The following is a 13,949-nucleotide window of genomic DNA, read 5'->3' on the forward strand; positions in this document are numbered from 1 at the left end:
GTCAAACGGTAAAGCTCCCACTGATTTCAGAAGAAACCAGACTAGCGCCTCCATCCTCACAGAAAAAAAACTGTAGCAAATAACTAAAAAAAAAAAAAAAAAAAAATCAACAAAATTTCTAAAAAATGTTCCAAGACAGCTGATCTTATTGAGAGCAAAGGAATGAAACAAAGTGGAGTCACAAGCCAAGCCATTTCTGAAAATATGATGTTCCAAAAAACAGACAGACATTCTAACAAAAACGGGAAAAAATCGTGTTTTTTAAACTTTCACGTCTCTGAAACACCTTACCCAATTAATCTAAAAATTTCCCCACAATTTTCCTTTGGCAGAAGGCCACCAACAGGAGAATTTGTGCTAATGTTTAAGGAATTTGAGGTGGGAACGGGGGAAGTTGTCAAAGGAGACTTAAAGTAGAAGGCAAGTTACAACATGAACTATGGATCGAGTATGATAACTCTGTAATACATGGAGTGATAAAACTGTGAAATCAATAGTGGCAATGGAGGAGTGAAGAAACGGTTACTTACCTTCTTGTACCTGTTGTTCTTCGAGAGGTGTGGCTCATGTCCATTCCAATTAGGTGTGTGCGTGCACAAATCGCCAGAAGGTTTTTCCCTAGCAGAACCAGTCAGGTCGGCAGTGGAGCCCCCTGAAGTCACACCTTCATGGCACTGCAGATAGGGCCCTGCCAACCCGCCATCTCTCCAGTTCCTTCTTGCTGGTTTACTCCGACAGAGGGCAAGGCAGGTGGCTTTGGAATGGATATGAGCAACACATCTCAAAGAACAACAGTTACGAGAAGGTAGGTAACGGTTTCTTCTTCGAGTGCTTGCTCATATCTATTCCAATTAGGTGACTCCCAAGCCTTACCTAGGAGGTAGGGTTGGAGTTCATGAAATCGCTGATTGAAGCACAGCTCTGCCGAATGCTGCTTCATCCCTGGTATGCTGGGTGATAGCATAATGGGAAGTGAATGTGTGCACTGAGGACCATGTTGCCGCTCTATAGATTTCCTGGTTCAGGACCTGGGTCAGAAAGGCTGCTGAAGACGCCTGAGCTCTGGTGGAATGCACTGTCAGAGCAGGGGCAGGAACCTTGGCTAGGTCGTAGCATAGCCGGATACAGGATGTGATCCAAGAGGATATTCTCTGGGAGGACACTGGGAGACCCTTCATCCTGTCTGGCACCGCAACAAACAGCTAGTTCGACTTGCAGAACAGTTCTGTTTGTTCAATTTAAAAAGCCAAAGCCCGCTGAACGTCCAGGGAGCAGACAAGGACAAGCTCCTGGCTGTTGGCATGAGGCTTCGGGAAAAAGACTGGGAGAAATGTGTCTTGGTTGGCGTTGAAGTTGGAGACCACCTTTGGGAGGAACACTGGGTGTGATCGGAGCTGCACCTTGTCCTTGTAAAAGATGGTATAAGGAAGGTCAGATGTGAGGGCCTTTAGCTCAAACACCCTTCTGGTTGAAGTTATGACCGGGACAGACACTTTATATGATAGACAGAGCAGTGAGCACGTCACTAAGGGCTCGAATGGAGGCCCCATCAGCCTTGAGAGAACCAGATTAAGGTCCCAGGCTGGGGTTGGCAGCCGGATCTGAGGGTATAATCTGTCTAGTCCTTTAAGCAAATGCCGCACCATCTGTCATAAATATAAAGGGAAAGGTAACAACCTTTATGTATGCAGTAACATAAAATCCCTCCTGGCCAGAGGTACAGAATCACTTTACCTGTAAGGGGTTAAGAAGATCAAATAACCTGGTTGGCACCTGACCAAAAGGATCAATAAGGAAAGAAGATACTTTCAAATCTGGGTGGGGGAGGAGACAGGGGGGCGGAAGAGGTTTTGTTTGTGCTCTCTTTGGTTGTTCCCTCTCTGGACGGAAAGAGAGACCAAGCAACTAAAACATCTCCTGAAAACATACCTGAAATGCTATATCTAAAATTACGGAAATTATAAGTAAAGGCGAGGAAATACATTAGGTTATCTTTTGTTTTAGTGTTTGAATTTTCCCCATGCTAAGAGGGAGTTTTATTCCTGTTTTTTTGTAACTTTGAAGCTGAGCCTAGAGGGGAATCCTCTCTGTGTTTAAATCTTTTTATTACCCTGTAAAGTTACCTTCCATCCTGATTTTGCAGGTGTGATTCTTTTACTTTTTTCTTTAAATAAAGTTCTTCCTTTAAGAACCTGTTTGATTTTCAGTGTCCTAGGGACAAAGGGTCTGGTCGATACTCACATTATTCTCAAGCCTCCCCAGGAAAGGGGGTGAAAGAGCTTGGGGGAATATTTTGGGGAACAAGGGACTCCAAGTGACCCTTTTCCTGAATTTTTGTCTAAATCACTTGGTGGTGGCAGCATACTGTTCAAGGACAAGGAAAGGATTTGGGCCTTGGGGAAGTTTTTAACCTAAGCTGGTAAAAATAAGCTTAGGGGGTCTTTCATGTGGGTCCCCACATCTGTACCCCAGAGTTCAGAGTGGGGAGGGAACCCTGACACCATCAGGTTAGCAAAGATGGAGAGGTCAGCCTCTCCTGGGTGAAACGCTAAGATGGCAGCCAAGTGAACCTTTATCGATGATTGTGACAGACCTTGCTGTTTCAGCTTAAGCAGGTAGTTCAAGATAAATGGAATTTAAGACTTAGAGGGATACAGCTCTGCAAACACCAAATCGAGAATTGCTTCCACTTGGCTGAGTAGGTAGCCCTGGTTTGAAGGTTTTCTACTACCAGGAAGAACTTCTCTAACACGGTCTGAATATGCAATTCAGTCAGATTCAGCCACGCAGCTTCCAAGCCATGAGGCAAAGAGATTCGAGATTGGGCTGCTGGAGCGTCCATGATATTGAGTGATGAGATCTGGAATTAACGGCAAGGTGATTGGCATCTCCACCGACAGTTCCAGCAACATGGTTTACCAATGCTGGCACCACCAAGATGACTGAAGCCCTGTCACTCTGGATCTTGAGGAGGACCCTGTGGATGAGTAGGATAGGAGGGAAAGCGCAGAGGAGATGTCCGTCCATGGAAGGAGGGACGCATCTGAGAGAGCGCCCGGATTGTGGCTCAGGAAGGAGCAGAATTGCAGGCACTTCCAGTTGCTCCCTGTGGCGAACAAGTCGACTTGGGGAAATCCGCACTGTTGGAAAATGTTGTTTATTATGTCCAGATGAATGGACCACTCATGGTTGTGAAAAGATCTGCTGAGATGGTCCAGTAGCTTGTCCAACTGAAACAGAAGCTCTTTACCCCATTGCAAGAACTCAAACCGCAGATAAATCATTCACAGAGAAAAAAAAAAACCGCTGTAAACAACCAATCTGCTTTTTTCAATGGAAGTTGTCAGGAGATCTAGGAACCAGAATAGACCTATCCTAAAACTTGTTTATTATACAATCCCTTTTAACTTGCCAGTTTTGATGAGAAATTACGAAATCCCACCTGACTGACATAGACCCTATGCACAATGCACATGTGCTGCTTAATATAACATGTGAGTGATCTGTAAGGATTGACTTAACAAGAATTGGGAGAGCTGAGCCCTCCCTAAAATCACACCCTATGAGTGTCGATTTTTGTATGTACTCCACTGCACTATTTAAAAAAAAAAAAACTCAACTTCTTAGAGTTCTTCCTACAAAGAAAAGCGTGCATTCATGCCATGACAATGGATTGTTCATGGGCACAGATTTGTTTATGTGTACAACCAACATGAAATCAGATAGGTTCATTTATTTGCCACCAAGATCTGGAAGTTAAACACTTTACATCAGAGGTTCCTTAAATTAAGGGCTTCTTTACATAGGAAGTTAATGCAGAATAAGGTCAGGTCCAGATCTGAAGTGAAATAGCTACTTGTAGCAGGAAAGGCTGCTGGCCTAGTAGTCAGCTTGTGGCCTTATCTTTAAAAAAGGGAAGAAGGAGAATTTGGGGGAAACTACAGACTGCTCAACCTCACCTCAGTCCCTGGAAAAATCATGGAGCAGATCCTCAAAAAAAACATTTTAATAGCACTTGGAGGAGAGGAAGGTGATCAGGAACAGCCAACATGGATTCACCAAGGGCAAGTGATGCCTGATCAACCTGATTGCTTTCGATGATGAGATAACTGGCTCTGTGGATAGGAGGAAAGCAGTGGACGTGATATATCTTGACTTTATCAAAACTTTTGATACAGTCTCCCACAATATTCTTGCCAGCAAACTAAAAAAAGTATGGATTGGATGAATGAACTATAAGATGGACAGAAAGCTGGCTAGATCGTTGGGCTCAAAGGGTAGTGATCAACGGCTCAATGTCTAGTTGGCAGCCGGTATCAAGCAGAGTGCCCCAGGGCTTGGTCCTGGGGCCGGTTTTGTTCAACATCTTTATTAATGATCTGGATGATGGGATCGATTGCACCCTCAGCAAGTTTGCGGATGACACTAAGCTGCGGGGAGAGGTAGATATGCTGGAGGGAAGGGATAGGATCCAGAGTGACCTAGACAAATTAGAGGATTGGGCCAAAAGAAATCTGATGAGGTTCAACAAGCACAAGTGCAGACTCCTGCACTTAGGACAGAAGAATCCCATGCACTGCTACAGGCTAGGGACCGACTAGCTAAGTGGCAGTTCTACAGAAAAGGACCTGGGGATTACAGTGGACGAGAAGCTGGATATGAGTCAACAGTGTGCCCTTGTTGCCAAGAAGGCTAACAGCACATTGGGCTGCATTAATAGGAGCACTGCTAGCAGATCAAGGGAAGTGATTATTCCCTTATATTTCGCACGGGTGAGGCCACATCTGGAGTACTGCATTCAGTTTTGGGGCCCCCACTACAGAAAGGATGTGGACAAATTGGAGAGAGTCCAGCGGAAGGCAACGAAAATGATCAGGCGGTTGGGGCACACGACTTACGAGTAGAGGCTGTGGGAACTGCGCTTATTTAGTCTGCAAAAGAAGAGAAGAGTGAGGGGGGATTTGATAGCAGCCTTCAATTACCTGAAGGGGGGTTCCAAAGAGGATGGAGCTCGGCTGTTCTCAGTGGTGGCAGATGACAGAACAAGAAGCAATGGTCTCAAGTTGCAGTGGGGGAGGTCTAGGTTGGATATTAGAAAAAGCTATTTCACTCGGAGGGTGGTGAAGCCCTGAAATAGGTTACCTAGGGAGGTGGTGGAATCTCCATCCTTGGAGGTTTTTAAGGCCCAAAAGCCCTGGCTGGGATGATTTAGTTGGGGATTGGTCCTGCTTTGAGCAGGGGGTTGGACTAGATGACCTCCTGAGGTCCCTTCCAATCCTGATATTCTATGATTGTATGAATATAAGTTTTGTCATCCAGGGGTGTGAAAAAATCCCCCCCACCCCTCAAGCAACATAGCTTACATCAACTTAACTTAGGTCTACACTGTACTATGTCGGTGGGAGATGCTCTCCCACCAACTTAGCTTCCACCTTTCGGGGAGGTGGAGTACTGAAGTTGACAGGAGAGCATGCTGCTATTGACTCCAATGACACCGATTTAGCATGCCAGTGTAGACAAGCCCTCAGCGCAGAATGAGAATCCACCAAAGGAGTCAATGTTAAATAACTACTGCTCTTTAAATCCACACCCTAGCTTATTCTGTACTAACTTCACACGCAGACAAGCTTTAGGGAAAATCCATTTAAAATAGAGAAATGTTTTGGTCAACATGTGACGAGTATAAATATTTTCATAACAAAATTCTGAAACCAAATGACAAGCTATTCACATCTAAGTGTTAATGAGTTTCTGTTAAGGTTCATTTGGCAGTTCCTTGCCATTACTTATTTGCTGTGTTTGATCTTGCACACAGTAGATTGATTTACTGGCATTTAAAAGGTGACTGCTTTACTTATTACTTTAACAATTACACTGATCTTTCTAGTGCCACCAGCATTTTACCAGTGACCTCAGTTCTGCTTGCAGCTTTTAATCTTTCAAAGCAGAACAAAACAAGATTGAGTTCTACGCATAAAACAGAGAGAGAGTGTGTGTGTGTATGGGTGGCAGTAAATGGGCTGCTTTTTCTTAAAGTTCATTGATCTCTGTGTGGTCACAATTGTGATGAGAATGTTAATTGAACAGGTCTGAAGGACAACATACATTTTAATAGCACAAGGTAAATCACCAGAGATGGGGACAATGTAATGTAGAACTAAGACATATTACTTTTAGACATGTTATAAGAATGGGCTTACATTGTCTTTCCAGGTATGAAGGAATGTCATGTTTATCCCACATCACGGCCAGTGTCCTTATAGGCAGGAAATTAACACAACCACTCCTTCAGAGACAATGCTGCTAGTGGAAAATGAGAGGCACCCTTCTCGCCCCTCTGCCTTATGCTACATAGGCTGTGGTACTTGGGCACATGGTACTTGGAAGACCCACAGCACTCTAAGACCATCATGGCCCACAGTGCTAGAGGCCAGAACCCTGAATCAAACCTGGGACGTCACAAGACGGTGAACAGCAACCAAAAACCTAAAAAGACACCCAAGACTCTTATTGCTATTTATTGCTTAGAGCCTTAGATTGTGCCAGAAGCATGCCAGGAGCTTTACAGACAACAAGATAAACTCCCTGATCCAATCAGCTTCTGAGCTCAACAGTTGACACACAGGCAAGGGAAGACACAGGCTGTCTTCATCACTAGGCAAAGTTCTGGCATTTCTTTGGTGAAAGGCTTGGCACCTATCACCATGGGCTGGCAACAGCAATCAGCCCCCAGTGCCCTTGCCCTTCATGAGGAAGGAGAGGAGCAGGGTTGAGTGCTGGAATCTCTGCCTATGCACCACACAGTGAGAGGTGGCATACAGACGTACTCTTAACCCCATCTGCTGCTCTCAGCAATGGCTGCCAAGGCATATCCACAATCAACTAACCCAATAATTTACATGCCAGAAAAAGTCAAAGCAGTCTCTTGATGCAGAGGGTATTTACACTCTCTTCCAGCTGCCAACAGGAATTGTGTGTGTAAATCCCCTGGTAAATGGTGAGGACACACTGTCATCCCCTAAAATCCAAGCATTTGACGTTTATAAAATACTTTTCAATCCCAAAAACACAGGAATAACTTCACCTACCACTGAAGTACTGCCATCTCAGGACTGAACACAGAATCGAACAGATCACACAAACTCTACCCAACCACTGACATGGGAAGTGATAAACAATATCACATACAGTTTAAATTGCAGGAGACATTTGTGTAAACAGAACACAATTAACTAAACTGGAATATGACTTAATCCCTGACTAGTGAGAAAGTGGCAAAAATTCTATTACAAATGGAAAATTATCCTCCTATGAAGCCTGCACAGAAATTCAAGAAGACATAAGAATAATGGTTGGTAAAGTCCATATATAAAACTATGACAAAAAACCAAGAAACGGTAATTTTAAACAAGTGAACGTTACACGACTTTAACACTTTTTAACATCATAGCTATCTGTATTCTATCACATTTTGTCTCTCCGGATGAAATCTCTTGTTTTATTATAGGTCAGAGCAAGTTCTCTCACAGGAAATCTCTGATGAAAATGAATTATTGACATCAGTAAAACCAAGCCCAACGTTCCTTCTATAGTAGCTAATTACTGACACTTTGATCCACTCTACATTTCTGTCCATTGAATTATACCCAAAACAGGAATTTATTTATTTATCTACCAGCAGGGTACATTACAATACAAGAAACTGATATGCTGCCTCTTTTTGGTGATCCATAAAGCTAGTTATTTTTTAAGGTGACAATAATAGAAATGTCACATTACTTTGAGAGAAAAACAAATTTCACAATATTCATACCAAAACTATTTGGCAATGCACAGGCTAATTTGTGCTGCTTGCTGTCTGCACTGGCATTTGAAACTCAGATGCTTAAAGGACACAGAACTCAAGTAATAATCTTTAAAAAACCCCAACAATATTGCAAATCAAAGGCTTGATGCTGGCCGACCAGGTGCCAGCTCATGCCCATGCCAATTCACTTGTGTATTAGTATTGATCAAAATGATTGTTAAATGTATGAGAATATATTTGATGTTTAAACTTCATAAAAACTAATATGATGTTGCATGCATTGTTTTCATTTATCTGTATCCTGTTAGAATGCAATAGAAAATATCAACATTGTATATACCCCTGTAACTAAATAACCCTTCCTAAGAGAAAGAAGCCTTGCGTAATGTAAATGAAAAACTTTAACAGGAAAATACCAAATCTTGCACATTTCAAAGCAGGTGATCATTATATGTGATGATCAGAGATCAAAGACTCAAAATGCATTCTGCTCTCTCTGCCATCAAAGAGCCCATATGTGTAGCCGAACTGTCAATTTGTTGACACAAAGAAAAGTTCATCATCTCCGGACTGTTTGGATTCTAACAGGGGAGAATAACTGAACAAGAAGATGGAGATCAAGAGACTTATTCTGGGTAGCCCTGAGAGACTTTTGGGAAACTAGCAGATTACTACATCTCTGCCACCATTTGCAATTACAGACCATTACTCACATGTACATATATTTTACCTGCTTTAACCTCTAAAAACTGTCATTTCTTTTTCCTAGATAATAAGCATTTAGTTAGTTTACTACAGAATTGGCTATAAGCATTGTCTTTGGTGTGAAATCTAGGATGTAAATCCACCTGGGTGAGTGACTAGTCTCTTGGGACTGGGTGTAGTCTGGAATATTTGTGTTTGTTAGTGTAAGTGACCTTTTAGTACATAGTCCAGCTTGCCTGGGTGGCAAGATAAACAGGAGTGTGAAAGCAGACTGTCTATGATTCCATGGTAAGACTGTTACAGTGACCCAGGAGTTCATATTTGTTACTGGCTTAGTGAAATCTAATTATAGAACATGCCACCAATTTGGGATGTCTGCACTTCTTTGGACAGTCTGTCCTGAGGTAGGCACTCACGGTCGTGAGCCACTCCAGACAGTGTGACAAAAGGTATTTTTGTTAATTTTCATAGAGCATTATTTTGCTCACTGCTTATAACAGCCAGTGGGAAACTTGATATTTGAAATGGTTCTGCCCTGGCAACTGCGCACTAGTTTGTTATTGCAGAGCTGCTCAAAAGTACTAGGCAGCTGGCTTTTTGAAGTTACACTGAAACCTTTGTTTTGAGGAGGAAAGAGAGAGACAAAGAATTACACAGACTTTGAAAACAGACAGGACAAATTTTAGGTCCCCTGACAGTACAGAGCATCAGCCTTCACCAGGACTTCCTACAAATGCAAGTTTGTGATAGGAGGATGAAAGGGACATTCAAGGTGTTAAAAGCTTCATATCAGATTATCCTTAGAACATAATTGTCATTCTGAACCAGTTACAGCAATGAGTAACAAAACCAACGCCCCCATTTATTATAGCCGGGACTCCCCTGGGCCCACAAATGTCATTGAAACATGGAAGTCATAGACAGAAAACCACCTGTAGTTACCTCGTCCCATATTCATTAATAAAATGATCTGGAGATTTTCATTACAATTTTTGTCTTGCCTTGTCCTCATTTGTTCAGGTACAGGCAGCCGATCAGTTGTGTGGGAAAAGACTTCCATGATCTATTTCCACTATCTCAGAATGCCTATAACTTAGAACAAGAGGAATTCCCAGAGCTGTTTGATGCTGGAAGCTCAGCATCTAAAAATAGGCAATCCAGCATGGCAGTTAAAGATGAAAATATGTTAGAAACAGCCTCATTTTCTGTGGAATGTAGACCAGTATGTGTATAAGGACTTCTGAGCATCAGAATACAAAACATGATCAAGTACCACAGCATTACCTGTTTGTAGCTATCTGGTTGTCTAATGAGATCGGTTTCTGTGACAGAGAAATGACCGATAGTCTGGTCCATATGACAGCCACTAGTGTAAGAATGAATCTGAAACAGACAAAATTAGATAAACAGATACAAATAAATATAAACAGACCAGGTCATTAATGACTGAAAATTGGTATTATCTGAAGGCTGCTTGCATGAAGTGAACTGGTAGTCATGACCTCATTGCCAAAAGACAGGTGCACACACAACTGCCTCTTGCTGAATCGGCCCTGTTTGTGACAGTCTCATAGAAACCAAGGCTGAATGACCCTGCGGGGTGAACAACCTTCTTACTCATAAAATGGTCTCACTAGGTCAGCAGTGTTAGCCAGGTGGCATGCGGAAGTTTCCACTGTTGCTGCCTGGTCTAAAGTCAGAGGGCTTCGCTTCCCAAGATGTCTCAGGGTCTAATACTTTTACCCCACAACAGAATTCACCTAAAATATTTGTAAAGCATAAAAAAAGTTATTAAAACATTTACATGCATACCTGTTAGAGATATACACGATGTATAGCTTCTAATCTGTTCCCTTAATACAGAAAACGCCATTTAGGTATATTAAATCTTTGCTGTAAATCATAACTAGCTCTTAACTGATGCTGCCAGAAACTTGCCCCAGCTGTTTTGATGATATCATCATCAATTACATGGGGAAGAATCTTTCCAAGTTAGTCAGGGGAACAATAAAAAGCAATTCCCTCTATTCAATGCTGATCCCTTTGTTACTGTAATAAGTGCAGCTGTCAGACAAGATACTAGTGCACATTTGTCATACAATCTTTCACATTTCATTAATATTTCTGTCCACATGACATGAAAATGTTAGTTGTTTTCTTCCCTTGTTCTAATATTACTATTATCATGCACTTAGGAATTGACAAATATTTTAAATTGATGATTAATTATCCTGCCTCCTTAAAACTTAACATGATTCTGGTATTTCTTTTTCAAAACTCACTTCTGGTGGCAATCTGGCACACCACACAGGTCTGTGCAGAAGTTTTTAAAAAAGAAACAGCTTCAAATGCAGTTCTCACTCTAAATCATGTCACTGCTGCTTCCTTCCCTTTATTCAGTTCTAGACTCTCCGCCATCCTGATGTATTATGGCTCTGAATCCTTAGGCTTTCTGGAACTAGGATTCAGATCTGAGCTCTCATCAGTCATAAGTCACGTCAAAGAGATCTTAGGACATAGTGACGTCAAGGACATCAGGGCCTTCAACCAAGCCAGAGTACTTAATTGGAATGGACATAACATTGGTGCCATTGTAAAGGGTCAAAGCATTTCCTCCATTGTGAAAGCCTAAAGACAGTTCTCCTGGGCTCTTGGGCAGAAGGGTACACAGATTAAACAGGACTTAGAAGAGCCTCTCCAAGAGGCATCACTAACAGGGCACACATTTTCCCAGAATAGATATTTTGCTGCCATAGCAGACCTGGTATTTCAACTCTGCCTTCTAGGCTAACACCTTCTTGGGGAGGTAACAGACCAACAACACACACAGCCACAGAACAGGTTGAATCCCATAAGATGGCACAATGGCAGGCATTACATTTAAAATACACTACCATAAGCCTCCTTTAACAGACTATAACTCCATACTACTAAAGCCCAAAATCAGGCTGAAAGAAGGAAACAATTGCAAGAAAATGAATTAATTAATGTTGGGGGACTCAGAGTCGTTTTTAAGCTGCTAGTGAAAAAAATGGGCTGGAGTGGCAAGAAAGTAGTTCTTCATATAACCGTGCGCCAAGGAGCGCTGTGCTTCAGGAGGTTCCAAGCTCTCTGCTGAAAACACATGGGAAGCCTGGGCTGCCACAGGAACTGCCAAACCAAATGAAGGCAGGTCCACCCAGCCCAGCCGCCTAGGACAGTAGCTAGCACCACGTTTCAGCAGAAGACACAAGAAATTCTGCAAACGCAGTTATGTAATAACTTGTCCGCGAGGGAAAGTTCCTTTGGTTGAAGCTGGTTCATGCTCTGAAGCATGAAGGTTTATAACCCTTTCCGTACGCTTCTTTTAAATATTTACTACTATAACTAGTCTTGTGGTCTGGTCTGTATAAATGTCCAAACCTTTCTTGAATCCTGCTAAGCTTTTGACCTCAATAATTTGTGGTAAGAATTTCCACAGGCTAATTGTGCAGCATATGTGAAAAAGTATTTCCTTTCATCAGATTTAAGAACGACTGAAGGTCTAGAAAAATCTGCCTTACAGTGATAGACCAAAGAAGCTCAGTCTATTTTGTTTATCCAAGAGAAGGGCAAGAGGGGACTTAATCATTATCAAGAAGAACCTACATGGAGAGAAAATATCTGACAATATAGGGCTCTTTAACAGACAAAGGCAGAACAAGATCCAGTGGCCAGAAGCTGAACCCAGAAAAATTCAAACTAAAAATAAAGCATTTTTTTTTTAAAAACAGTGAGGGTAATGAACCATTGGAATATTTACCTATGGATACGGTAGATTCTACATCACTTGAAGTCTTTAAATCTAGATTGGATGTATCCCTATAAAAGATGCTCTAGCTCATCCAGAAGTTATTGGGATTGAAGCAAGAATGGTCTGATGTAATTTCATAGCCTGTATTATACAGGAGGTCAGACTAGATTATCATAACCCTTCTGCCCTTAATAATGTAACATTGCTCCTTTCAGTTTTGCTCATTTCTTTGTCCTTCTACTATGAGTAGAGCCCTAACAAATTCATGGCCATGAAAAACATGTCACGGACCGTGAAATCTAATCTACAACCCCGCACAGAGCTCCAGCTGCTAGTCCTCCAGGGATGAGGAGAAAGGTGACTTCCTCCTTCCCTGCAGGGGCTGCTCCTGGGGCAGGTCACACTCACCTCTGGGATCTCCTCCAGCTGCAGGAAGCTCCACGGCTTCAGCTGTTGCCTCCCCCCACAGGGGAAGGCTGGGGGCTCCAGCTGTCACCTCCCCCAGCACACGAAGGCTGGGGGCTCCAGCTGTCATCCCCCCAATGGAGCAGGAGACTGCCAGGAAAATGGGACCTATGGTAACCCACCCCTCATACCCTGTGACCCTCACTTCTCCACTTCTGTTGGCAGTGGCACTGGCTTTACAGCTGGGTACCCAGCCAGCAGCCTTCCTGTCTAGCTGCCCAGCTCTGAAGGCAGTGCCACTGCCAGCAGCAGAGCAGAAGTAAGGGTGGCAATCCCACAACCCCCCTACAATAGCCTTGTGACCTTCCCACCCTGCCCTTTTGGGTCGGGACCCCCACAGTTACACCACCATGAAATTTTAGATATAGACATCTGAAAAAACATGAAACTGACTAATTTTTTTAAAACATTTGGTTGTGAAATTGACCAAAGTGGACCCTGAATTTGGTAGGACCCTAATTATGAGATCCCACATTTCCTCTCTAAAGTTCTGTCTATACTGCACTCCAAAGTGTGTGACTGCAGTTCAGGTAGACAAATGCATGCTAGCTTTAATGTATTTAGCATGGATAAAAACAGCAAGGAAGCTGCAGCAGCATAGGGTTGAGCGCCAGGCATTCTAATTTACCGAGTTTATATCTTAACTTTCTCACACTGGTGTATAAATAGACATGGTTATATTATGAGCAGGTGCCCAATTTTGTAAATCCATGATCAGACACCTCATTGAATTAACAGAATTTACCTCTGTGATCATAACTTGCCCCCTTCCAGTTCAGTAGCAATTTCTGTCCTAGCCTTTTACCAGATACAGAGATACCTAACAATACCAAATGGAGAATCATCATGTTTTCCTGAAATTCAGGAAAATTCTGATATTTCTTTTCACATACTTGTTCTGGCACAAAAACAAAAAAATTCAGTTTTAAAAACAATGCCATATAAATTTACAATGGATACACTTAAAAAGTCCTTTCCTGCTTTAGCCATATTCTGGTTTCCAGCAATATTTCTTATACCCAACATGCAGAATACTGCCAGAACTACTAGTATCTCTAAAACCAGAACGAACTTAAAGTGCATACCCAGTGTCTGTTTAATGACACTCCAAACACAGAGACTAGCCTTTCAGAACCGGTTTGAGTTAACATACTGAAATCTGTAGAAAGTTGCCACCAGTTTACTAAAACTATAGATTAT

At 42.4% G+C, this 13,949-nt stretch overlaps 1 protein-coding gene across 4 annotated transcripts in view; it reads right to left on the bottom strand.

The window, feature by feature from the left end:
- Positions 1-13,949, bottom strand: part of TEDC1 (tubulin epsilon and delta complex 1) — a 156,938-nt gene that overhangs the window by 94,481 nt on the left and 48,508 nt on the right. For all 4 annotated transcript variants that reach the window (XM_037906314.2, XM_037906318.2, XM_037906317.2 and 1 more), the window contains one exon: positions 9,797-9,895. In XM_037906314.2, coding sequence (XP_037762242.1) covers positions 9,797-9,895 — 99 coding nt within the window. The remainder of the gene's footprint in view (positions 1-9,796; positions 9,896-13,949) is intronic.

Source organism: Chelonia mydas, chromosome 8, assembly GCF_015237465.2.
Source record: "Chelonia mydas isolate rCheMyd1 chromosome 8, rCheMyd1.pri.v2, whole genome shotgun sequence".
Taxonomy (NCBI): Eukaryota; Metazoa; Chordata; order Testudines; family Cheloniidae; genus Chelonia; species Chelonia mydas.